Source organism: Oncorhynchus nerka, linkage group LG26 (assembly GCF_034236695.1).
Source record: "Oncorhynchus nerka isolate Pitt River linkage group LG26, Oner_Uvic_2.0, whole genome shotgun sequence".
NCBI classification, from domain to species: Eukaryota; Metazoa; Chordata; class Actinopteri; order Salmoniformes; family Salmonidae; genus Oncorhynchus; species Oncorhynchus nerka.
Window position 1 is genome coordinate 843,312 of NC_088421.1, and position 27,929 is coordinate 871,240.

General features: G+C 43.8%; 2 protein-coding genes across 2 annotated transcripts in view; one reads left to right on the forward strand and one right to left on the reverse strand.

Annotated features, from left to right (window-relative positions):
• asphd1 (aspartate beta-hydroxylase domain containing 1) overlaps positions 1 to 6,119 on the reverse strand; it is a 52,950-nt gene extending 46,831 nt beyond the window's left edge. Inside the window, exon 1 of the mRNA XM_029635206.2 lies at positions 5,670 to 6,119. Coding sequence (XP_029491066.1) covers positions 5,670 to 6,119 — 450 coding nt within the window. The remainder of the gene's footprint in view (positions 1 to 5,669) is intronic.
• A 6,186-nt stretch (positions 6,120 to 12,305) lies between these two features.
• sez6l2 (seizure related 6 homolog (mouse)-like 2) overlaps positions 12,306 to 27,929 on the forward strand; it is a 62,242-nt gene continuing 46,618 nt past the window's right edge. The window contains exons 1-3 of the mRNA XM_029635204.2: positions 12,306 to 12,739; positions 14,463 to 14,539; positions 14,970 to 15,098. Coding sequence (XP_029491064.1) covers positions 14,482 to 14,539; positions 14,970 to 15,098 — 187 coding nt within the window. The 5' untranslated portion in view covers positions 12,306 to 12,739; positions 14,463 to 14,481. The remainder of the gene's footprint in view (positions 12,740 to 14,462; positions 14,540 to 14,969; positions 15,099 to 27,929) is intronic.

Consider the following 27,929-nt stretch of genomic DNA (forward strand, 5'->3'; position numbering starts at 1 on the left):
CAAGCCAGCAGCCATCCTCAAACACAACAGATGGCTCTCAGGCCCACTCTTCCTGACAGAGATAGAGATAGAAGACTACTCAGTTAGAAACCTTTGAACTCATGGGATCCGATACTGACACAGAGATCTGGCTGCAAGACACAACCTTCACTACCGAAGCTAATGAAGCCCAACTTGGCTCACACAGGTTTGAACGTTTCTCCAGCTGGAAGTCACTCACCTGAGCAATCGCAAAACTACTCCAAATAGCCAAAGCATTCTCCAGGGCTCCAGACAGTGACAAGGGCAACCATCCTAAACAGGCCAAAAACACCATCATCAGATGCGTACAGCAAGAAGTCTTCAAAGAAGAAATCAAGTGCCTCACCAAAAGAGAAGAGGTCTCCAAACACTTTCCACTAAAGAAGCTAAACCCTAAACACTTTCCACTAAAGAAGCTGGACCCTATCATCGATAAGGACGGGTTGATAAGAATCGGAGGTCGCACAGCGGCAGCTGATATGTCATGGGAAAAGAAACACCCTCTCATCATGCCCAAGAACCACCACGTCACCACTCTGTTGGCGAGACAATACCACGAGCAAGTTGCACATCAGGGTCATCACTTCACTGAAGACGCAGTCCTGTCAGTTGGATTGTGTATCATTGGAAGTAAAAGACTGGTATCCAGCATAATCTATAAGTGTGTGATCTGCAGAAAACTTAGAGGAAAACTGGAAGGGCAAAAGATGTCAGACTTACCTGCAGACAGACTTTCCTCTGATCCTCCGTTCACTCATATTGGACTGAACTTCTTAGAACCCTGGAGCATCACCTCTCATCGGACCAGAGGAGGCAGCTCTGAAAGTAACCGCTGGGCCGTCCTCTTCTCCTGCATGAGTACAAGAGCGGTACACCACGAAGTGATAGAGTCTGTCTACCCCCAGCTTCATCAATGGTTTGAGAATATTCTTCTCTATCCGATGACCTGCAAAGCAACTACGCTTGGATCGTGGCACAAACTTCAGCCTGCAAAGCGCTGAAGATCAGAGCAGCTGACTCTGAGATGAGTACTTACCTTCAAGACCAAAGATGCACATGGTCTTTCAATCCCCCTGATGCCTCACATATGGGAGGAGCTTGGGAGAGGATGATTGGAATCGTTCGCATTCTGGATGCCATGCTTCTGGAAGTTAGTTCTACTCGTCTCACACATTAAGTCCTCACCACACTCATGGCTGAAGTCATGGCCATCATGAACGCTCAACCCATAGTTCCAGTGTCCATGGATCCAGAGATGACAGCAAGTTCTTACACCTGCTATGCTTCTGACACAAAAAAATGTAAACTACAACAGCACCTCCAGGAGACTTCAACCTCAAAATCTCTACAGCAAGCAATGGAAACAAGTTCAGAGCCTCGCAGACACATTCTGGAAAAGATGGAGACAAGAATACCTGGTGACACTCCAGTCATGCAGATGGCAAGTTGACAAACCTAATCTGCAAGTTGGAGTTGTCGTCTTACTAAAAGACACGCAAGTCCACCGAAACAAACGGCCTGTTAGATTCGTCGTCAAAACTGTACCAAGCGGTTATAACAAAGTCAGGGATAGTGGAAGTGAGAGTCATGAGACAGGGCACCCCTAAGGTGTTCTTCAGACCTGTCTCGGAAGTCGTCCTTCTCCTCCAAAAGTAAACATAGTGACATAGCGGGGAGTGTTCTGATAGCTGTACTAATGTACAAAGTATCCTTTGTTGTCATCTAGTGGCGAAGTTGGGTACTGTAGCTTTTAATTTGCTAACTCTCGGTGCAACGCTATTTCCTGTCAGAACAATCCGAGCAACAACAACAGACCGATTAGCTCTATTTTTCCATTTGACTAGGATTTGGTTAAAGATAAGTTTGTAAGAACTTTGAGTTATTAGGACATGCTTTCGCTAATTCAAATTGTGTTTCTAGAATATTTATGTTTTTTACATATTCTAGTTTATTCTAGTTTTCTAAGTTAAGCTAATTGCGCTAACTATCGCCCATTCACTTAACATTGTGTGTTAGCATGCTAGCTAACGTTTCGTGATGGAATTGAGCTTCTTTGGGTTTTGGATGTATATAACTATATTTTAAGTGTTCAGATATCTCGTGACAGAGCTAAATTATAGTTATTAAGCTATATGGACACTTAGATAGTGTGTATATGTTTGATGTAAATTGTCATCATTTCTACATGGTCATGTTGGCTAGATAGGCTTATTTTTCTTGTTGATAGAAATGCTGTTCTTTATTTGTATCCATTTGTGTGAATGTATATAGTGATTTTTCTTCTACATTTTCTCCTTTCTGTATCTGTTACAGTTTTACAAACTAAATATCTTCTACTAAAGATACAATACCAGTCCCTCTGTCACGTTCTGACCTTAATTTCCTTTGTTTTGTATTTATTTAGTATGGTCAGGGCGTGAGTTGGGTGGGTTGTCTATGTTTGTTTTTCTAGGTTTTGGGAATTTCTATGTTTCGGCCTAGTATGGTTCTCAATCAGAGGCAGGTGTCATTAGTTGTCTCTGATTGAGAATCATACTTAGGTAGCCTGGGTTTCACTGTGTGTTTGTGGGTGATTGTTTCCGTGTCTGTTCGCCACACGGTACTGTTTCGGTTTTGTTCACGTTTATTGTTTTGTATTCATTGAGTGTTCAGTTCATGTTTTTAAATAAACAACCATGGACACTTACCACGCCGCATCTTGGTCCGATCCTTGCTACACCTCCTCTTCAGACGAAGAGGAGGAAAACCATTACAGAATCACCCACCCACCAAGGACCGAGCGGCGTGGTAAAAAACCGCAGCGACGACAGCAGCAGCAGCAGCAACAGCGGCCAGCATCACAGGACTCCTGGACATGGGAGCAGATACTGAACAGAGAGGGACCCTGGGCACAGGCTGGGGAAAATCGCCGCCCTAAAGCAGAGCTGGAGGCAGCGAAAGCTGAGCGGCGTGGTAAAAACCGCAGCGACGACAGCAGCAGCAGCAGCAACAACAGCGGCCAGCATCAGAGCAGAGTCTGGACTACACGACTTGGGAGGAGATAGACAGGTGGGCGGTCGACCCAGGGAGAGTGCCGGAGCCCGCCTGGGATTCGATGGAGCAGTGCAAGGAAGGCTACAGGAGAATGAGGTTGGCGAAGCCAGCACGGCAGTGCGACAGGTACGAGAGGCAGCCCCAAATTATTTTGGGGGGGGGCACACGAGGTGTGGTACTAAGCCAGGTAGCAGACCTGAGCTCACTCCTCGTGCTTATGATAAGCAGCGCATTACTGGTCAGGCACCGTGTTATGCGGTTAAGCGCACAGTGTCGCCAGTGCATGCCCATAGCCCGGTGCGCTATAGGGCAGCCCCCCGAGAGTGCCATGCGAGTGTGGGCATTGAGCCAGGGCGTATGGTGCCTGCTCAGCGGGTCTGGTCGCCGGTACGCAGTTTTGGTCCAGGTTATCCTGCGCCGGCTCTGCGTGCTGTGTCTCCGCGGCGCTGGGAGGGTGCAGTGCGTCCTCTGCCTGCGCTCCGCTCGTGCCGGGCAAATGTGGGAGTGGAGCCAAAGGGAGAGGTGCGTGTAGTAAGCACTAGATCTCCCGTGCTTACCCACAGCCCGGTTCAACCTGTGCCTGCACTCTGGAGGGTCCGGGCTAGAGTAGTTGTCCAGCCTGGGGAAGTGGTGCCAAGGTTGCGCTCCAGTGCTCCCCCACAGCCCGGTCCTTCAGGCTCCTCCTAACACCAAGCCTCCTGAAGGTCTCCCCAGCCTGGTGGTTCCTGTGGCAGCCCCACGCACCAGGCTGTCTCTCTGTCTCCTCCCTGCAGGTGGTCCCGCCTGTCCGGCGCCGCTGCCGGAGCGTCCCGCCTGTCCGGCGCCGCTGCCGGAGCGTCCCGCCTGTCCGGCGCCGCTGCCGGAGCGTCCCGCCTGTCCGGCGCCGCTGCCGGAGCCTCCCGCCTGTCCGGCGCCGCTGCCGCAGTCTCCCGCCTGTCCGGCGCCGCTGCCGCAGTCTCCCGCCTGTCCGGCGCCGCTGCCGGAGCCCCTCAGCCCAGAGGCGCCAGAGCCCCTCAGCCAGAGGCGCCAGAGCCCCTCAGCCCAGAGGCGCCAGAGCCCCTCAGCCCAGAGGCGCCAGAGCCCCTCAGCCCAGAGGCGCCAGAGCCCCTCAGCCCAGAGGCGCCAGAGCCCCTCAGCCCAGAGGCGCCAGAGCCCCTCAGCCCAGAGGCGCCAGAGCCCCTGTCCCTCTGTCCCGAGCCCCTGTCCCTCTGTCCCGAGCCCCTGTCCCTCTGTCCCGAGCTTCTGCCCCTCTGTCCAGAGCTTCTGCCCCTCTGTCCAGAGCTTCTGCCCCTCTGTCCAGTGGGGTCATTGAGAGGGGTGGCCATGGTGAGAAAGCCACGGAGGCGGACAATAAGGCGGACTAAGACAATATTGAAGTGGGGTCCGCGTCCCGCGCCAGAACCGCCACCGCGGACAGACGCCCACCCAGACCCTCCCCTATAGGTCAAGGTTTTGCGGCCGGAGTCCGCACCTTTGGGGGGGGGGGGTACTGTCACGTTCTGACCTTAATTTCCTTTGTTTTGTATTTATTTAGTATGGTCAGGGCGTGAGTTGGGTGGGTTGTCTATGTTTGTTTTTCTAGGTTTTGGGAATTTCTATGTTTCGGCCTAGTATGGTTCTCAATCAGAGGCAGGTGTCATTAGTTGTCTCTGATTGAGAATCATACTTAGGTAGCCTGGGTTTCACTGTGTGTTTGTGGGTGATTGTTTCCGTGTCTGTGTTTGTTCGCCACACGGTACTGTTTCGGTTTTGTTCACGTTTATTGTTTTGTATTCATTGAGTGTTCAGTTCATGTTTTTAAATAAACAACCATGGACACTTACCACGCCGCATCTTGGTCCGATCCTTGCTACACCTCCTCTTCAGACGAAGAGGAGGAAAACCATTACACCCTCCCTGATTCTTTATTGGAAGAGTGTAAGCTGTCTGCCAAGCTTTGTAGCTTACACATTGTGAGGGCAGAACAAAAGGTACTTAATTGTTACACAGAAATGTATTTGATATTGAAATAAAAACAGCATTGGGCCTTTTAAGTGTGTAGGTGGAACCTGAGATTCTGATTCACCTTTAATATCGGTTTCATCTGGTGTCTTTTAAAAATACAGGCAATTCTATCCAGTATTGGCACAGATACACAAACACTTGGTTTACAAACAATGGAGTAAATCAACCACTAACACTTTATTTTTTATAGTCCATCTGTAGATGCTCTACAGACTATTAGTAACATTTCAACTAAATATCTACTAACCCTAAACTTAACCCTTGCCCTAACCCTTACCTTTATTCTATACCTATCTATCCCTAATCGCAAAATGTAGAAGGGATTGGGTAAAATGTGGAAGACACATTTCAGTTAAATGCATTCAGTTGTACAACTGACTAGGTATCAATCACCCTTTCCCTTTCCAGTTGCGTATGAAAATATAGTTTGTTGATAGTATGACCATCTGTAGAGCATCTACAGATGGATTATCCATACTATCCAAATAAAGTGTGACCAACCAACCATCATCTTTTGGGTTATGATGGGGTTAGACAGTTGTATTAAGCTCATGAGGCATTTCATATCATTCATTCATTGAAATGACTGTAAATTTCAGATTTCACATTACCTGCTCCCGGAGTCCTTTATGAATGCGTCCCATGCCAGCCCAGCTGTAGCGTTTTGCATACTCCTGCAGTGCTGCATACAGCTTCCTGCCACTCGCTGTGGCCTGGGGTGGGAACAGGGCATGGCTCAGCACAGGGGTCAGGTATCCTTGCCCCTGCTCCTCCTCTCCAGTCTCCATGGTGATGCAGGGAGTCCCCCGATCGCCAGTGGCCACATTTGATGTGGCACTGCACACTGCTCCAGCACAGCTGCCGGCGCGGGACAACACAGAGCGCCTGGAGCCGGACTTGTGCTTACCTGGGATGGCTCGGCCTGGAGCTGGCGGGTCAGAGCCCACCCTGTAACAGTACCATAGGAAGAGGAGCAGCAGGGTCCACAGGAGCCCATTCAGAGGACGGACCCCTAGCTCAGCACAGGGGGGCAATGGGAGCAGATCCATGGGCCAGTCCATCCTACAGTGATGAACTGAAATAACAGAGGGGAAGTAAAGGAGAAAGAGCAGGAGATAAGTATGCTATAGAAGGAGGAAGCGAGAGATATCAATAGGTGCCAGTTTTCCAGACACAAATAAAGCCCTGGACTATAACTAAATAGGTATATCTTCTGCATTCCAGGTGACTACCTCGTGAAGCTGGTTGAGAGAATGCCAAGAGTTTGCAAAGCTGTCATCAAGGCAAAGGGTGGGTACTTTGAAGAATCTCAAATATAAAATATATTTTGATTTGTTTAACACTTTTTTGGTTACTAAATGATTCCATATGTGTTATTTGATAGATTTGATGTCTTCACTATTATTCTACAATGTAGAAAATATTACAAATAAAGAAAACCCCTGGAATGAGTAGGTCTCCAAACTTTTGACTGGTACTGTAAATATTCAGACCCTTTGCTATGAGACTCAAAATTAAGCTCAGGTGCATCCTGTTTCCATTGATGTTTCTAGATCTTGATTGGAGTCCACCTGTGGTAAATCAATTGATTGGAAATGATTTGGAAAGGCACACACCTGTCTATATAAGGTCCCACAGGATTGTGTTGAGGCCCAGATCTGGGGAAGGGTACCAAAACATTTCTGCAACATTTAGGTCCCCAAGAACACAGTGGCCTCCATCATTCTTAAATGGAAGACGTTTGGAACCACCACGAGTCTTCCTAGAGCTGGCCGCCTGGCCAAACTGAGCAATTGGGGAGAAGGGCCTTGGTCACTCTGACAGAGCTCCAGAGTTCATCTGTGGAGATGGTAGAACCTTCCAAAACAACAACCATCTCTGCAGCACTCCACCAATAAGGCCTTTATGGTAGAGTGGCCAGACAGATGCCACTCCTCAGTAAAAGGCACGAAAGCCCGCTTGGAGTTTGCTAAAAGATCTGCAGAGAAGACTCGAGGCTGTAATCACTGCCAAAGGTTCTTCAACGAAGTACTGGGTAAATGGTCTGAATACTTATGCAAATGTAATATTCTTGTTTTTTGTTTTTAATACACTTGCTAACATTTCTAAAAACCTGTTTTTGCTTTGTCATTATGGGGTATTGTGTAGATTGATGAGAGAAAAAAAACAATTTAATACATTTTAGGGTAAGGTTGTAACATAACAAGATGTGGAAAAAGTCAAGGGGTCTGAATACTTTCCGAATGCATAGTATATTCTTTCAAAATAAATGCTCTGTAATGTTTGCCTTGGGTATTGGGATCAGAGTAGCTTAATAAGTTCCAATTATTGGAAAAGATGACAGGTTAAAACAATGTGGTGTAAGCTCATCAGTAGGTGGAATTTTACCTGCAGTTCTTTCACATCATGCTTTTAGTCGTGTTACTAAGTTTATTTTTATCAGGATGCTTTAAAAAAAAATGTCACCTATATTTAACCAGGTAGACCAGATCACCTTTATTTAACCAGGTTGGCCAGTTGAGAACAAGATCTCATTTACAACTGCGACCTGGCCAAGATAAAGCAAAAAAGTGCAACAAAAACAACAACAGAGTTACACATAAACAAATGTACAGTCAATAACACAAAATAAAGAAAAATAGAAAATCTATGCAGCGTGTGTGCAGATGTAGGGAGGCAATAAATAGGCCATAGAGGTGAAAATAATTACAATTTAGCATTAACACTGGAGTGATAGATGTGCAAGTAGAGATACTGGAGTGCAAAAGAGCAAGAGGGCAAGTAATAATATGGGGGTGAGGTAGTTTGGTGTGCTACTTAAAGATTGGCTGTGTACAGGTACAGTGATCGGTAAGCTGCTCTGACAGCTGATGCTTAAAGTTAGAGAGGGAGATATAAGACTCCAGCTTCAGAAATTGCAATTAATTCCAGTCATTGGCAGCAGAGAACTGGAAGGAAAGGCGGCCAAAGGTAGTGTTGGCTTTGGGGATGACCAGTGCAATATACCTGCTGGAGCGCGTGCTATGGGTGGGTGTTGCTATGGTGACCAGTGAGCTGAGATAAGGCGGGGCTTTACCGAGCAAAGACTTATAGATGACCTGGGGCTACTTTGTAAATGACATCGCCGAAGTCAAGGATTGGTAGGATAGTCAGTTTTACGAGGGTATGTTTGGCGGCATGAGTGAAGGAGGCTTTGTTGCGAAATAGGAAGCCAATTCTAGATTTAATTTTGGATTGGAGATGCTTAATGTAAGTCTGGAAGGAGAGTTTACAGTCCACATATTTTAGGTCAGAACCGTCCAGAGTAGTGATGCAAGTCAGGCGGGAGGGTGCGGGCAGCAATCAGTTGAAGAGCATGCACTTAGTTTTACTAGCATTTAAAAAAAAAAAATGGAGGCCACAGAAGGAGTGTGGCACCCCCTGTGGGACCCCCATGGAGAGAACATACATGATTTTACTACTTTTTCAAAACTTCTGTGTTTTAGGCAACTATATATAGAAAAATATTTATAGAGTAAAAGGTGGCTGTTTTTGTCTTGTATTTAATTGTTGACAGTAGAGGTCGGCGATTATGATTTTTCAACGCCGATACCGATACCGATTATTGGAGGACCAAAAAAGCTGATACCGATTAATCGCCCGATTATTTTTTTGTGTTTTTTTTACATTTGTAATAATGACAATTACAACAATACTGAATTAACACTTATTTTAACTTAATATAAAGCATCAATAAAATCAATTTAGCCTCAAATAAATAATGAAACGTGTTCAATTTGGTTTAAATAATGCAAAAACAAAGTGTTGGAGAAGAAAGTAATATGTGCCATGTAAAGAAGCTAACATTTAAGTTCCTTGCTCAGAACATGAGAACATATGAAAGTTGGTGGTTCCTTTTAACATGAGACTTCAATATTCCAAGGTAAGAGGTTTTAGGTTGTAGTATTTATAGGACTATTTCTCTTTATACCATTTGTATTTCATATACCTTTGACTATTGGATGTTCTTATAGGCACTATACTATTGCCAATGTAACAGTATAGCTTCCGTCCCCCTCCTTGCCCCTACCTGGGCTCGAACCAGGAACACATAGACAACAGCCACACTCGTTACCCATCGCTCCACAAAAGCTGCGGCACTTGCAGCGCAAGGGGAATAACTACTCCAAATCAAAAAGCGAGTGACGTTTAAAACAGTATTAGCGGCACACCCAGCTAACTAGCTAGCCATTTCACATTGGTTACACCAGCCATTAGGCTGATAGGCTTGAAGTCATAAATAGCGCTGTGCTTGCGAAGAGCTGCTGGCAAAACGCACGAAAGTGCTGTTTGAATTAATGATTACGGGCCTGCTGCTGCTCAGTCAGACTGCTCTATCAAATCAGACTTAATTATAACATAATAACACACAGAAATACGAGCCTTTGGTCATTAATATGATCGAATCCGTAAACTATCATTTCGAAAACAAAACGTTTATTATTTCAGTGAAATACGGAACCGTTCTGTATTTTATCTAACGGGTGGCATCCCTAAGTCTAAATATTCTTGTTACATTGCACAACCTTCAATGTATGTCATAATTGTGTAAAATTCTGGCAAATTAGTTCGCAATGAGCCAGGCAGCCCAAACTGTTGCATATACCCTGACTCTGCGTGCAATGAACACAAGAGAAATTACACAATTTCACCTGCTTAATATTTCCTGCTAAACTGGATCAGTAGTTATAACTAGTGATTATGATTGATTGTTTTTTATAAGATAAGTTTAATGCTACCTTGGCTTCTACTACATTCGTGTAACAGGCAGGCTACTCGTGGAGTGCAATGGTTAGAGCGTTGGACTAGTTAACTGTGCGGTTGCAAGATTGGAACCCCTGAGCTGACAAGGTGAAAATCTTTCGTTCTGCCCCTGAACAAGTTAACCCACAGTTCCAAGGCAGTCATTGAAAATAAGAATGTGTTCATAACTGACTTGCCTAGTTAAATAAAAGGTATTTAAAAAAATATATAATAATCGGAAATCGGCACCCAAAAATACCGATTCCCGGTAGTTATGAAAACTTGAAATCGGCCCTAATTAATCGGCCATTCTGATTAATCGGCCGACCTCTAGTTGACAGTCAGTAGACACCATGTTTATATTGTAAAAGGTGACACATATAAGTTGAATTAAGTTATTTTCTGTTGGTTGTGATCAAATTTGTCCAACAAAAATGTAGGATATTAAGGGGGAAGGTGTTACCAGTTTTGGTTTTTCCATTTATATTTGGAGGTAGCACATAGGGTGAACCGATTTGGTGTCACCTTGCTAGTAAGTATGGGTTACACCTGTGCTGGCTCATCATCTCGATAGTCGGAAGTCACCTGGAATGAATTTCAATTAACAGGTGTGCCTTGTTAAAAGTTCATTTGTGGAATTTCTTTCCTTCTTAATGCGTTTGAGCCAATCAGTTGCGTTGTGAAGATAACCCAACTGATTGCCTCAAACAAATTCAGAATGAAAGAAATTAACTTTTAACAACACACCTGTTAATTGAAATGCATTCCAGGTGACTCTCTCATGAAGCTGGTTGAGAGAATGCCAAGAGTGTGCAAAGCTGTCATCAAAGCAAATGGTGGCTAATGTAGGAAATAGTTTTTTTTTAAACAAAAATACATGGAATAAGTAGGTGTGTCCAAACCTTTGCTGGGAATGTACAAGCAAAATATTTTGTGCCCCTGCTTTTGACAAAGTGAGCACTGTTTATCACAGGATGGCATCAGCTCTCACCTTTATTTTATTTTACTAGGCAAGTCAGTTAAGAACATATTCTTATTTTCAATGACGGCCTAGGAACAGTGGGTTAACTGCCTGTTCAGGGGCAGAACGACAGATTTGTACCTAGTCCAACGCTCTAACCACTAGGCTACGCTGCCGCCCCCTAAACAGCCCATAGTTTTTATGTGTTGTTGGGGGTGTGTTTTGGTCAGTTTAGCTCAGAATATGTCCTCCTCTCAATCTGCCACCATAGCATGCCTTCTAATAAGTGGTCTCAGTGATGGAGAACTCTGGAAGTTCCTTTGGTCTCTACTGAGTTAGCTAAATCAGATTTTAGTGTTCTTGCACCTTATTGTTCCACAAATCTTCAAAATGTTCTTAAATATGATGTTCTGGTGCCTCTATGGCAATTCATAAAGCTGATTGAGGACCTTGTTACTTATGAATGTGTTTGTTTTGTATGACCGTTTTTTACTTTCTGCTTGCATTTCGTATTTATATTTTGATGTGTGTATTTTCTACAATTTATGTAAATTAGGGCTCATCTGTAAAATAGACATTGGTCTCAGTATGACGCCCTGATAAAATAAAGGGGGGGAAATAGCAGTTGAGGAATCATATTATAATTTGTCTAAAATGAGTTTACAATCTTGCACACATCCAAATACATAGGCCTATTAGATGCAGTATCCCGCGTTTACAGGATTTACTGTATGAGCGAAGGTCTTTTTTGGCTTACACAAAAAGCACAACCTAGAACTCCGGTGCATTAACAAGGTATCATCGTCAGCGCACATTTCAGTAAACATATTGACAACATAGCACAACTGCGCAGATACTTCCATCAGAGCCTTTCACTTGTAGTTTTGTCGATGACAATCATTGTAAGCGTTCCCGGGATAATGTCCAGATATAGAGAGGGGGGGGGGACAAAGCATTGAGTAGCCTAGGCTATTTATTCTGACAATAGTCAACATCTAAATATATAAGTTAATTTCTAGGCTACCATTTAAAAGGTATCTGGTATGCGTGCATGCGGGGATCCTAATACATTTTAATTGTAGCCTAATGACTCACCACTGTCCCTCTTTTTTTCTGTGCTTCACTGTCTATCTGTCTTGATGGGCTGCGCCGGTGCAACTCGATACAATTTGTTCCGCATTCGATGTTTCCGCAAAGCGCCAGAGTATAATGTCCTCCTTTACGGAAAATACCGAAGGGTAAATTATTTTAGACTTATTTATTTATCGTCTGGTCAATTGAAGTGAAATATATTTTTGTATTCTAATTAGCTTGGTATAAGCAATCTTAGTTTAAATGTTGCATGCTATCCAATCTCTAGCCTGGGCTTTTAGATGTGTGTTGCTGTTTCAGCACTGTTGGTGTACAGCTCTTCGCCAAGAGAACCAAGTTCATGCAGATCTGCGAACATCCACCAGGGCGCATCTGTGAGCTATGACTCCCGATTTAAATGCCCTCACACACGCCAACGCTTCAACCATACAGGTAGAACCAGCTACCAGCGTTCCACCCACCCGCCCGCTCCAGGGCCTAGAAATAAGAGAGAGGCGTATAGACATACCATCAACGAGAAAGGGGGGAGCGGAGTCAGAAGACAGCAGGATACCTTTACACATATTTGGGAAGATCAATTGTAGTGATTAGGATATTAGAGGGGTGTAGTCACAAAGCCCCCTGCATACTCACACAAAGAGCAGGGCCGTGTGGGAGCAAATTATAATTTAAACACATTTCATGTGCAGCATCAGCGCTGGTATTTTACGTAAGGGACTCGAAGGAACGCTGTAAAAGAGAACGTAGCTCAATCAACAATAGCCCGATTTTTGACTGAAACGCGAATTCCGGTGTGTAAGAGAAGCGCATAATAATAAGGGAATAGATCAGGACGTGATTTTCCAGGTACGTAATGCTTCCCTCGCTGCTAACTATTACGCATAGGCCTAATAATAAGCGCAGGTCTCTTTTTCAAATCCATCACATTGCACAACAAACGCTACCTGCATTGAAATCTTAAACCAAATAAAAAATACTCCTGATTTTCTCTGACGCAAATACAAATTAGGCCTATTCATTTTTTTATAGCCGTCCGGTGAGAGTGGTTATCGGGCAAATAGAATGATTTGGTGGATATTTTGAAAAAGAAAACGGAACGCCATTGAAAGCATGAAGGAATTAAACATTCTCCTGCGATGCATAACTTAACATGATAGGCCTATTCTATGAGGCCTATCATGTTTAGTTTAATGTAGCTATACAGATATATGATCTCTATTACAGTATTTTAGATCTGAGTGACCGTGACAGCACAGAAGGCATATCATACGACCACGGATCGAAACCCCCTTGGGCCTTAGGACCCGCATAATGTAAATACGTGTTCACAATCTGAAATGTGTTAGCCTTTTCCTCTTTATCTTATATTGTGAGATAGATTTATATGATGAGATATTGGTGGAAGACAACAATAAAAAGCACCAATGATAATGCTGCACTACTGATAATATCACGTTTTGAGCAATTTTACCTTTACCAAGGCACTTTTATTGTAGGTTTAAATATACAAAATGGGATATGGGGATATGTTCAATGACATTGAAATGCTTGATATACCCATTGATAGAATTTACATGTCTCTTAAGCTTAGCACAATTCTTATTTACAGCGACGCCTACACCGGCCAAACCCGGACAACGATGGGCCAATTGTGCGCCGTCCTATGGGACTGCCAATCACGGCCGGTTGTGATACAGCCTGGATTCGGACCAGGGTGTCTGTAGTGTTGCATATAGCATTGAGATGCCGTACCTTAGACCGCTGCGCCACTCGGGAGCAAGCTTAGCCTACCCTATCATAACCTAAAATAAGTTACTTTACCCCATTGTTTACATAAACAATAGCATGAACAAATGTAAATACATGTTTTAAACTATCACCTGGATTACATTCATTTATCTTTGAATTTCAGAGGGGTTTGTACATTAGGGATGGATGGGTTGGGGAAATGTAACCCGCCCTAATACACATTTTGTAAATGTAGATTTTGTTCTTAATTTACTTGCCTGGTTAAATAAAGTGAAATAAAATAAGTAAACATGTTTAAACATTTTGAAGCTATACCTTGTTTATTGTTTGTAAACAATGGAGGGAGAAATATAACCTTTGGCTTATGATGGAGTAAGACAGTTGGGCTAAGCTCATTTGTATGCAATCTTCTTTACGAATCAAAAATGTGAATGACCATTGAACAGATTCCCAGATCCAAGACTGCACATTTGAATATCTGTCTCTCTAAAACAGGGGTGTCAAACTAATTTTGCTTTGATGGGGGCCTCGTTCGGTCTTCGATGAGGTCCCGAAGGGCTGCACTGAAATTGGTTATATTTCTTGCCTGTTGAAATATTTTTACTCCACCTGCGAGCCGGATTGGACCCCCTCCGTATGTTGACACCCCTGCTCTAAAGCTTAGGTTTTTAATATATGATCAGTGTAGTTGCTGGTGCTGTTGTTCTGATTGATAAAGTACAATACTGCAGTAAGGAATCATTTATGTTGTATCTGCTCTTCTTTCCTTCCTTACAATCTCTTTCCCTCCCCACTTCTGTTTCCCTCCCCTCTCTGTCAGGCTGTTCTGATACTAAACCATGGTGTCTACAGTTCTTGCTGTGACACTATCTGTCACCATCCTCCACCTAACTACAGGTAGTGTGTGTGTGTGTGTGTGTGTGTGGTGTGTGTGAGTGTGTGATAGTGCTTGAGCGATTCATGGTGGTTATTTTTCTGCAGTTTCTCTAGAGATAAATCAGATCATATGCCCGAACTGTGCTTGGGAGTTGTAGTTTCCAACAGGCCAATGTTCTATTCTATATAGAACATGTTCTATATATATATAGTTTACTGTAGAAAATGTGATAATTAACTACAATAATCATAATCCATTGCGCGGCTAAACTTATCCAGTCTTTGTATCTTTTACGCTCCAATCGCTCAGCACAAGTGTGAGAGAGAGAGATGCAGAAATGTTTCTTGTGATAGATGTTTCTTGAATTTAAAAAAATTATAGTTTAAATTCCTCCATTTCCTCTGAAGTAAATTTTTTCTCCCAAGTCATTATATATCTCTTTCCTCTTAGGCTTGAGCTTTGTGACCCCTGACCCTGAGGCTCCTCCCACAGCAAGTCCTGGTCCCCACCCATTGGGCAAGCTGATCCATGCAGCCCTTCTGAGTAAGGAGTACCTGGGCCATGCCCCAGTTGATACAGGTAGCATAGCTCACCAGTAGCAGTTTTAGATTATTATATCAGTACTGATATTCATTCATATGCTACTACTCATTAATAATAACAATAACAGTAATACTATATTTTCATTTGTAAAACCATTTTCAAATATACCTAAACCAACTGCTTAAATAGAATCACGATGGCATTAGTGGTGTAGGGTAGGTGGGGGCCACTATGCGGACCAATCAGCACACTCATGACAAAACTGTGCGTGTTTAAATCAGGGATGAGTAACTTTGATGGGGGTGGGGGCCACAAAAGACTCACACATGCAGTCCTTTTGGGGCCCTAAGTGAAATTAAGATTTACAGTTCATTTCCTGCAATTCTACACATTTTGCCATGGGGTGTTGAGAAAATGTATACGTCTTATAAATCATTTCATGCAATTCTACTCATTTTGCCATAGGTTGTGGAGAAATGTTAGCATTTTTTAAATATGATATCTGACTAAGTGATTTGTTATCAACGTGGACCACCCCGGTTGGTATTTCAAACATTATTACTAGAAGTTTAGATACCTGACCACAAAACTAACTTACAATCAAAAAAATGTTAGCTGACACGAGTGACCTTCAGTGACTGACATCACAAGAGAAAACTGCTGATGCAAAACCATATTTTGAAATTGCACCTTGTGTATTCCACAATTCTAACTCTCAACAGTAAGTTGAGACCTCGAGTGAGGCCACCCCTGCCCAAAAAATAAACGAAACATGTAAAGTGTTGGTCCCATGTTTCATGAGCAGAAATGAAAAATACCAGAAATGTTTCATACGCACCCAAAGCTTCTTTCTCTCAAATTGTGTGTACAAATTTGTTGACATCCCTGTTGTTGAGCATTTCTCCTTTGCCAAGATAATCCATTCACGTGAAAGGTGTGACATGTCAAGAAGCTGATTATACAGCACAAGGTGCCACAGACCATGTGTACGTAAATTTGGACATGAACCTGATCGAACATCTCTGGAGAGACCCGAAAATAGCTGCGCAGCAACGCTGTGCACCTTGTGCTGGCTGGGGACAATAAAAGGCCACACTAAAATGTACAGTTTGCCACACAACACAATGCTACAGATTTCTGAAGTTCTGAGGGAGTGTGCAATTGGCATGCTGACTGCAAGAATGTCCAAAAGAGCTATTGGCAGAGAATATAAGGTTAATTTCTGTACCATAAGCCGCTCCCAACGCCACAACCGCAAACCACGTGTATGGCGCCGTGTGGGCGAGTGGTTTGCTGATGTCAACATTGTGAACAGAGTGCCCCATGGTGGCGGTGGGGTTATGGTATGGGCAGGCATGAGCTATGGCCAACGAACACAATTGCATTTTATCGATTGGCAATTTGAATGCACAGAGATACTGTGACAAGATCCTGAGGCCTATTGTCGTGCCATTCATCCGCCGCCACAACCTCATATTTCAGCATGATAATGCAAGGTCCCATGTCGCAAGGATCTGTACATAATTCCTGCAAGCTAAACATGTTCCAGATCTTCCATGGCCTGCATACTCACTAAACATGTCACCCATTGAGCATGTTTGGGATGCTCTGGATATATGTGTACGACAGTGTTCCAGTTCCTGCCAATATCCAGCAACTTCGCACAGTCATTGAAGATGAGTGGGACAACATTCTACAAGCCACAATCAACCTCCTGATCAACTCAATGCGAAGGAGACTGCATGAGGCAAATGGTGGTCACATTAGATACTAACTGGTTTTCTGATCTCCGCCCCTACCCTTTTTAAAAGGTATTTGTGACCAACAGATTCCTATCTGTAATCCCAGTCATGTGTTATACATAGATTGGGGCCTAAGGAATTTATTTCAATTGACTGATTTCCTTAAATGAACTGTAACTCAGTAAAAGCATTCCAATTGTTGCATGTTGAGTTTATATTTTTGTTCAGTGTATGTACAGTGCATTCGGAAAGTATTCAGACCCCTTGCCATTTCCACATTTTGTTACGTTACAGCCTCTAAAATGTATTAAATTGTTTTTTTCCTCCATTATCTACACACAATACCCCGTAATGACAAAGCAAAAACAGATTTCTAGAAATGTTTTTAGAGTATTTAGACCCTTTACTCAGTAATTTGTTGAAGCACTTTTGGCAGCTGTTACAGCCTCGAGCTTTCTTGGGTATGACGCAGCAAGTTTGGCACAACTGTATTTGGAGTTTCTCCCATTCTTCTCTGCAGATCCTCTCAAACTCTGTCAGGTTTGATGGGGAGCATTGCTGCACAGCTATTTTCCGGTCTCTCCAGAGTTGTTCGATTGGGTTCAAGTCCGGGCTCTGGCTGGGCCACTCAAGGACATTCAGAGACTTGTCCCGAAGCCACTCCTGCGTTGTCTTGGCCGTGTGCTTAGGGTTGTCCTGTTGGAAGGTGAACCTTCGACCCATTCTGAGGTCCTGAGCGCTGTGGAGCAGGTTTTCATCAAGGATCTCTCCGTATTTTGCTCCGTTCATCTTTCCCTCAATCCTGACTAGTCTCCCAGCCCCTGCCACTGAAAAACATCTCGACAGCATGATGCTGCCACCACCATGGTTCACTGTAGGGATGGTGCCAGATTTCCTCCAGATGTGGCGCTTGGCATTCAGGCCAAAGCGTTCAATCTTGGTTTCATCAGACCAGAGAATCTTGTTTCTCATGGTCTGAGATGATTTAGGTGCCTTTTGGCAAACTCCAAGCATGCTGTTATGTGCTTTTACTGAAGAGTGGCTTCCATCTGGCCACTGATTGGTGGAGTGCTGCAGAGATGGTTGTCCCATCTCCACAGAGGAACTCTAGAGCTCTGTCACCAGTTTTCGCTTTGTCATTATGGGGTATCATGTGCACATTAATTTATAAAAATGGTATATATATTTTTTAAAGTTTTACAAAATATACATCAATGTATTTTTATTTTTTCCACATTTATTTAACTAGACAAGTCAGTTAAGAACGAATTATTATTTACAATGACGGCCAATACTGTCAATGTAAGTATAAAGATTTGACCATATCCCAACCTTCCTTCCTCCCTCCACACAGCACATCCAAAAAAGTGGAGCAACAGAAATAAATAAGTAAATAAATTATTAGTAAACCTAAGACAAGCTTGCTTGGACCGGATAGCATTATATTGATGACTGTACCTATTATGTAATGACCACTGGAAATACCTACTGGGAAACCTTAAAGCATCTCATCAGAGGGGAGCCTCTGCAAGCAATTGAAGTATGATATAAATGGTTGCCATTTTCTAATAAATGTATCAGTGGAACACCTAAGAGAATACTTCATTCTTTCAAGCTTTAGGAAGAACATTACATCATTTAGCCATTGAGAAGTAGAGGGGGGCTGCTGAGCAGACTTCCACTGGAAAATAAATCTGTCGAGCTAATAAGGATGTAAAAGCAGCAACATCAGCATGTTTGGGGTCCAAGGAGAACAAGTATTCTGGAATACCAAAACAGCTATCAAGGGACATGGCTGCAGGTTAATTTCCAACACCATTTAAAAAATAGAATCCCAGTAATTTTGTAGTTTAGAGCATTAAATGAATATGTGACTAAGGTCACATGGTGAGACATGACATCTATCACACTCATCATTTACATTTGGATATATTTCAGACAATCTGGATTGTACTTTATCAATCGCCTCATCCCAACACTCGTGTAAATTCAACACCCATTTCCCGTTCCCAAGCAGATTTAGTATTGTTGGTGGAATGTTTGTCCAATGACATGATACACATATTGATCAGAGAAATGACTGCTTTCTCTCGAGGTAATAGAGTCAATATGCCATCCCAGGGTTTGCAAGGGTGTGGAGCAGGGAAGCCAGACAATTGGGGGGAGACAATGCCTAATTTGAAGGTAACAGGAAAAGTGTGATGGATGCAAAGAGTATTTAGAGTATTTCTAGTATCCCTAGTTGGGATAACTAGAAAAAAATCCATATATTCTACATATAAGTCTTTCCTTGTCCAGTAAGATAAAGCATTATCTATTAGGGAATAAGTGATTCTTATCAATAGGACCCATAGTAGATGCAGAGGAGAATTTAAAATGCCTTCAAAACTGGTGTGTAAAGTGTGGTAAAAGTGTGTAAAGCACTACAGGATTGCCAGTATAGCGAGAGGGGGATGCTGGGAGAGGAGCAGAGTATAGCAGGAAGAGAGGCAGAAATACAAGAATGTGCCTCTAGGTGGCACCTGGAGTGTGTAACCAGAATGGCCATTTCTGAAAGTTGTCTGCCCAGTAATAGTATAAAAAGTTGGGTAGTGCAAGCCCTCCACTAAACTTGCATCACTGAAGTAAAGATCTACTGAATCTGGGTACCTTTCCTCCACAGAAAAACGTGGTAGCAGCCTGATTTGATTGACTTTAAAAAGCACTTTGCTAAAAACAATAGGTTAATCTTTTTAAAAATGTATTTTACATTTTTTTATTTAACTTTTTATTTAACTAGGCAAGTCAGTTAAGGACAAATTGTTATTTACAATGACGGCCTAGATTGAAAATAGATCACGTAACTTGGGTAAACTGTTCATTTTTACAGCATTAATCCTTCCTATATAAGTGATAGTGGTAAGGTGGGGATGTAATAAACGAGTTACATTCACTCCAAGATATTTGAAACCAGAGCGGCTAAGCTGAAAATCCAAGTCTGACTGCTGGAGCTATAGCGCTGCTGAATTGATTGGGAATCTGGAATTTCTTAAATAACTCAGTTGGAAACCTATCAGGCCCTGGAGTTTTGCTGCTCTGCATTGACTTGATAGACTGAATAACTTATTCAAGGATGAGAGGAGAATCAAGATCATCTGCAGTTTCAGCCTCAACTGTGGGAGTCTCCAGTTCACCCAAAAATGTAGTCATATTGGCAGTATCTGATGGAAATGCAGACGTATACAGGGAGGAATAGAAAGACTTGAACGTGTCATTGATCCCCGTAGGGTCAGAAATCATGCTATGAGAGGAATCTTTCATTTTGGGATCAGACGGGTTGCAGCACTGCATTTTAATTGGTGTGCGAGCAGACGACTTGCCCTGTCACCATGTTCATAATAGCTAACACGTGAATGCAATATAGTAACCATTCTTTTTCTATAGTGGACAAATTCAGATTGTAAATTCAAGCGTTGCTTATATAGCCCTGGTGATGGCGTCAAGGCATATTGGTGGTCTAAGTCAAGGATGGTTTTAGAGAGTTCTTCAAGTTTAGCTTCCCGAGTTTTGTTTAAATGAGAAGAATAATGTCAACAGTGAAGAGGCGACTCCGGGATGCTTGCCTTCTAGGCAGAGTTGCAAAGAAAAAGCCATATCACAGACTGGCCAATAAAAATACAAGATTTAAGATTGGCAAAAGAACACAGACACTGGACAGAGGAACTCTGCCTAGAAGGCCAGCATCCCGGAGTCGCCACTTCACTGTTGACGTTGAGACTGGTGTTTTGCGGGTACTATTTAATGAAGCTGCCAGGTGAGGACTTGTGAGACGGCTGTTTCTCAAACTAGACACAAATGTAGTTGTCTTGTTGCTCAGTTGTGCACTGGGGCCTCCCACTCCTCTTTCTATTCTGCTTAGCGCCTTCTGTGAAGGGAGTAGTACACAGCATTGTACGAGATCTTCAGTTTCTTGGCAATTTCTCGCATGGAATTGCCTTAATTTCTTAGCACAAGAATAAAGTTTTTGTTTCTGGCCATTTTGAGCCTGTAATCAAACCCACAAATGCTGATGCTCCAGATGCTCCAGGCCAGTTTTATTGCTTCTTTAATCAGTACAACAGTTTTCAGCTGTGCTAACATAATTGCAAAAGGGTTTTCTAATGATCAATTAGCCTTTTTAAAATGATAAACTTGGATTAGCTAACACAACGTGCCATTGGAACACAGGAGTGATGGTTGCTGATAATGGGCCTGTATGTCTATGTAGATATTCCATTAAAAATCAACCGTTTCCAGTTACAATATTAATTTACAACTTTAACAATGTCTACACTGTATTTCTGGTCAATTTTATGTTATTTTAATAAATAAAATAAAAAAACAAGGACATTTCTAAGTGACCCCAAACGGGGTAGTGTACATTGACCAATACTACAGGTGTGTGCCAAATGTTGCCAGTTATGATTAAATATCTACCATTACTGTCTAAAATAACATTAGTAGTAGAGAAATGTATTATTTTACTAACCAAAATTGCAACCCTTCTGGCTTTGGAGTTAAAGTCTGAATGGAAAACCTGACTGAACCTGGAGTTTTGAGCCTTGAGTGATCTTTAATTCGTATATGGGTCTCATGTAAAAATATCACATCTGCTTTTAGCTTTTCAAATGGGAGAAGACCCTAGACCTCGATAATTAATTGTTTTATTATTCCAAGATAAAAACTTTATAGGATTAGGCCTGCCTATTTCAATAGGACTATTATTAGCATTGTTAGCCATCCACAATATGAGTGAAACAAAAGGTGTGAAAACAGACCAAGCATTTGCAAAGATAAGAAAAAACTGATGAAAAAAGCACCCAAAAACTATTATAAAATTTACAAATAGGACCAAAAAATATCACTCACCCTCCCCTCCCACCCAAACCCAAAGTCTCCTTCCCCAGCGAATTGAGACAGCAGATTGAAGTTTGCGCAGCTTCGGTGCATATAAACAGAAAACATTCCTATCCAAACGCGGAGAGGCTCCATAGTAGTGAGTCGTGAAATATATTTAAAAAGGCATTCACAAAATGGTAAAGTAGGTCAACAGATAACAAAAACCCCATAACAGTAAAACGGAACGGTGCTGAGTCAGGGAGTCTTCAATCAGTGCAACATGTACAATGTGTGTTAAGGATGGCAAAATAAGTGTCCCGCAGTATGTTACCCTGTTACAAAAAAGAAAAGGGGCTGAGTGTCTGTACATGTACGAATGATCAATTGGGTGTAATAAAGTGGTTTAAAGTCCTCCAGTGAGTATCTAAATCAAAAATCAAAAAAAGGAAAGCTCTGCAAAAGCCTGGAATTTTAGCCATGCATTACTACGCTAGCCATCTAGCCAAATAAAAAGGACCTCCCAAACATGTTAGTCATTTTTATCATAGTTATATAGTGTTTCTGCAGAGTAAAAAAGGAATGGCAACGTGGTGAAAAAGGCCCTGCCGTAAAAATCTAAACACACTTTCGACTTGGAGGGTAGGCTAGGCTATGCATGCTACCTGGCAAAAGAGTAGGTCATAGATTCAAGATACGGCAGCTCAGAAGTGACTGTCGAACCAACTCTGGGCATCCTCGTGGGAGTCAAACTGTAAGCTTCCCCCTGGCATGTTCAACTTGGAGACGAGCAGGGAACCGAGAATTTCACATTCTTTTCATGAAGGTTGCGTTTCACATTGAGGAATTTAGCTCTTTTCTTGGTGACACTCGTGCTGAGGCCAGGAAAGATGAACACCTTGTGTCTGCAGAAGTGTAGCTGGTCTCTGCCTTGCCTCTGAAGGATACGTTCCTTGTCACGGTAGTACTGAAAACGGACGATAAATACTCTAGACTTGGAGTTGTTGTCTCCTCCCGCTGGGGATGGGCCAATGCGGTGGGCTCGATCCAGCTTCGGGGGTGAGGGAATGATGGCCGGACCTAGCACCTCCGCGAAGAAGTCTGACATGAACTTAACTGAGTAGTTTCTCTGGTATACCAACAACCCAAAGATTGCAACGGTGAGAATGGGATTCCAGGTTATCTGTCTTGTCAATCAGCTTTTGGTTTTCGGAGCTCAGACAGGTGACCGTTTTAATCTGAAGTTATACAGGTCTAGTTCAAAGCCGTCAAGTTGGCGCCCATGTTCATCCGCAGCGGCTCGGACACCATCCAGGACGGCGGAGAAGGGGGCCAGAGCCGCATCGATGGCAGTTTTGATCTGAGTGCCCCTCATGATCTCATGTTAAATACAGTTGAACTATGATGGCTACAGGTTCGTCTGCCTCACCTAAAGCCCATTTGGGTGGGAAGCTGCTATAGACCACCAAGTGCAAACAGTCAGTATCTGGATAATGTATGAGATATAAACAGAGGTATATTTTCTGGGTGATTTTAAATATTTTCCGGCTTTCATCAAGCTGCACACTCAATAAAAAGCTTCAAACTGTAACTAGTGCCTGCAACCTCGTTCAGGTTATCAGTCAACCTGCCAGGGTTGTTACAAACAGCACAGGAAGGAAATCATCAAATGAGTGATATGCTAACTTACAAGCCCTAAACAAACTATGCAGTTTTAAGAAAATACATGAAAAAAAGTAAGAGATAAGATTAGGGGTGGCAGGGTAGCCTAGTGATTAGAGCGTTGGACTAGTAACCGAAAGGTTGTAAGTTCAAATCCCCGAGCTGTCAAGGTACAAATCTGTCGTTCTGCCCCTGAACAGACAGTTAACCCACTGTTCCTAGGCCTTCATTGAAAATAAGAATTTGTTCTTAACTGAGTTGCCTATTTAAATAAAGGTTAAAAAAAATAAGAAAAAATACAAAATAATTGAAGAGCAGCAGTAAATAACAATAGCGGGGATATAGACAGGGGGTACCGGTACAGAGTCAATGTGTCAATTTGCGGGGGCACCGGTAATTATGTGCATGTAGGTAGAGTTATTAAATTGGCTATGTATAGATAATATCAGAGTAGCAGCAACATAGTGGGGTGAGAGGGAGGGGGCAATGCAAATAGTCTGGGTAGCTATTTGATTAGCTGTTCAGGAGTCTTATGGCCTGGGGATAGAAGCTGTTTAGAAGCCTCTTGGACCTAGACTTGGTGCTCCGGTACTGCTTGCAGTGCGGTAGCAGAGAGAACAGTCTATGGCTGGAGTCTTTGACAATTTTTAGGTACTTCCTCTGACACCGCCTGGTAAAGATGTCCTGGGTGGCAGGAAGCTTGGCCACAGTGATGTACTGGGCCGTACACACTACACTCTGTAGTGCCTTGCAGTCGGAGGTCGAACAATTGCCATACCAGGCAGTGATGCAACCCATCAGGATGCTCTCGATGAGGACCCATGCCAAATCGTTTCAGTCTCCTGAGGGGGCATAGGTTTTGTCGTGCCCTCTTCACAACTTTCTTGGTGCAGTCATGCGTGAACAGCGAGTACACAAGGGGACAAAGCACGCACCCCAGAGGGGCCCCCGTGTTGAGGATCAGCGTGGCGGATGTGTTGTTACCTACCCTTACCACCTGGGGGCAGCCCGTCAGGAAGTCCAGGATCTGTTGGTGCGGTGTGCTTCCCTTTGTAGTCTGTAATAGTTTGCAAGCCCTGCCACATCCAACTAGCGTAGTATGATGTGTAGGATGATTCAATCTTAGCCCTGTATTGACGCTTTGCCTGTTTGATAGTTCGTCGCAGGGCATAGCGGGATTTCTTATACGTTTCCGGGTTAGAGCCCCACTCCTTGAAAGTGGCAGCTCTACCCTTTAGCTCAGTGTGAATGTTACGTGTAATCCATGGCTTCTGGTTGGGGTATGTATGCACAGTCACTGTGGGGATGATGTCCTCGATGCACTTATTGATAAAGCCAGTGACTACATTTACATTTACATTTAAGTCATTTAGCAGACGCTCTTATCCAGAGCGACTTACAAATTGGTGCTTTCACCTTATGACATCCAGTGGAACAGCCACTTTACAATAGTGCATCTAGGTCTTTTAAGGGGGGGGGGGGGGTGAGAAGGATTACTTTATCCTATCCTAGGTATTCCTTAAAGAGGTGGGGTTTCAGGTGTCTCCGGACACCTGTAGTCCTCCTGATGTGGTGTACTCCTCAATGCCATCGGAATAATCCCGGAACATATTCCAGTCTGTGCTAGCAAAACAGTCCTGGAGTTTAGCATCTGCTTCATCTGACCATTTTTTTTATAGACAGAGTCACCGGTGCTACCCGCTTAAATTTTTTGGGCCGGTCTCTCAGGCAGCCTCATGGTCTGGTGAGGATTTGAACCCGAGGTAGAAGCCACCGGAGAGAGAGACAGAGCCGAAGACGCAGGTACCTCCGGATCCGATCTTGATTGGGAAGCCACCACTGACGAAGGCGCCACAACCTCTGGATCCAGGGCGGCAAAGCTGTTTCTGGTCTTTGTCAGTTCTGGGCTCAACATCTCCACGGAGACCCCCGTTGCCAGAGGACATCTTCTTCGACTTACACGGCGAGTGACGTACCTCCATGACTGGTTGGTTGGGTCGAGATCAGCTCCGTTCTACAGGGAAGGGGGAGAACCCTGCCTAGCACCGGCCAGTCGGCTGTGGAGAGGCGATACGGTGATGAAACTTCCACCAGACCAGAGCGGCTTCCGGCTATTGGGGTGGAAGAAAAATAAAAAGTAGGTGGGTGTGGGTTCCCCAGTAGCTTATGTAGGTTTTTTTCTTGCTTACTAAGAGTAGTTACTTCGCTCCTGTAGTCCTCCGCAAGCAAGCAGTTGCTACATTGAAAGTCAACGCGGTCCACATTGTCCCTTAACAAAGTTGGAAACGTTCAATATCGGCCTCCATTTGAGACCGCCGAGCCAGCTAGGCAGTCTCTCCCCCTATACGGAATCTGGCAGGATCCCAGGACAGATAGCAGCCCTCACAGCAATTTAGGCCAACAGAGCCACAGGATTCAAAATAAAATAAAAGTATATAAAAACACTGTTAGCTTTTAAACCCGAGGTCTTTAGTTCAGTTTCAGTGTTCGACAGCATTCAATAACAACAAACATACATTGCGCTCTGATGTTTGTTACCTGTCTAACAGAACACAGAGGGTGTTATTTAATGGAAGCCTATCCAGATAGAATCAGGAATTCCTCAGGGCAGCCCCTCACTTTTTTCAATCTACTAATGACATGCCACTGGATTTGAGTACCGCCAGTGAGTCTATGTATGCGGATGACTCAACACTATACACGTCAGCTATAACAGCGAGGGAAATCATTGCAACACCTAACAAAGAGCTGCAGTTAGTTTTAGGAAGGGTGGCAAGAAATAAGTTAGTCCTAAATATTTCAAAAACATATAAGTACTGTATTTGAGATAAATCATTCACTGAAACCTAAACCTTGAAATTGACTGTCATAGTCAAAACATGTTGATACAACAATAGCTAAAATGGGGAAAAGTCTGTTCGTAATAAAGCCCTGCTCTGCCTTGTTAACAAAACTATCAACAAGGTAGGTCCTACAGGCCCTAGTTTTGTCACACCTGGACTACTGTTCAGTCGTGTGATCGAGTGCCACAAAGAGGGACCTCGGGAAATTACAATTTGCTTAGAACAGGGCAGCACGGCTGGCCCTTAATTGTACACGGAGAGCTAACAAAAATCATATGCATGTCAATCTCTCATAGCTCAAAGTGGAGGAGAGATTCACTTCATCACTACTTGTTTTTGTAAGAAGTGTTGGCAGGCTGAATGCACCGAGGTGTCTTTTTAAACTACTAGTACATAGCTTGGACACCCATATATAAGACATGCCACCAAAGGTCTCTTCACAATCCCCAAGTCAAGAACAGACTATGGGAGGTGCACAGTACTACATAGAGCCATGACTATATGGAACTATATTCCACATCAGGCAGCTGATGCCAGCATTAAAATCAGATTTAAACAACAGATACAAATACACCTTATGGAACGTCGGAGACTGTGAAGAGACACACATACAGTACTGTCACGCCACCTGATCTGTTTCACCTGTCCTTGTGCTTATCTCCATCCCCTCCAGGTGTCGCCCATCTTCCCCACTTATCCTATGGGTATTTATACCTGTGGTTTCTGTCTGTGCCAGTTCGTCTCGTTTGTCAAGCTTACCAGCGTTCGTCCTGTCATCTCCTGTCTTTTCACAGCCTATTTTTTTCTCGCCATCCTGGTTTTTGACCCTTGCCTGTCCTGACCTTGTACCTGCCCCCTGACCCCTCTGCCCATTCCTAATCCTGAGCCTGCCTGCCTTCCTGTACCTTTGCTCCTACTCTGGGATTGTTGACCCCTGCCTGCCTTGACCTGTCATTTTCTTGCCCCAGTGGGTACAACAAACATTGTTACTTCACACAGTCTGCACTTGGGTCTTACCTTAGTACGAACTGGCCATGACTGGCCCAGCAGACTTGGACCAGCTCCCCAATGCCGTCTCCTCCCAAGGAGCCACCATTGGTAGGCACGAGAATTTGCTTCATGGTCTGATGGAAGGGTTCCAGGCCGTGGTCGAACGTCATGACCTAGCCTTGGATGCATTGCGGGAACAATTCCGTGGGTTGCCTACTAGGCAGCCTACCATGACGGTAACCTCCCAGCCCCTCTATAACCCGGCTGGTAGCAGCACTGTCACACCGGTTTCCCGGGAACCCCACTTACCTCCCCCAGAGCGCTACAATGGCGATTACAGATCCTGCCAGGCCTTTCTCTCCCAGTGCTCCCTTGTTTTCGAGCTGCAGCTTCATTCATTCCCCTCGGACCACTCGAAGATAGCGTACATTAGTACGCTGATGTCCGGGAGGGCACTCTCTTGGGCCACGGCGGTATGGGAGCAACAATCCAGCATCTTCCTCAGTCTGGAGGTATTAGTTGCTGAGTAGAGAAGTTTTCAAGGCTCCTGTGTCCGGGAGAGAGGCTGCCCGGAAGTTACTCCAGCTTCAGCAGAACACCCTTAGTGTGGCAGACTATGCAGTGGAGTTCCGCACGCTAGCAGAGGGTACCTGGAACATGGAAGCGCTGTTCAACACATTCCTGCACGGATTATCGGAGGAGGTAAAGGATGAGCTGGCAGCCCGAGAACTACCGACGGATCTCGACTCACGCATCGCTTTAACCATCCGGATCGA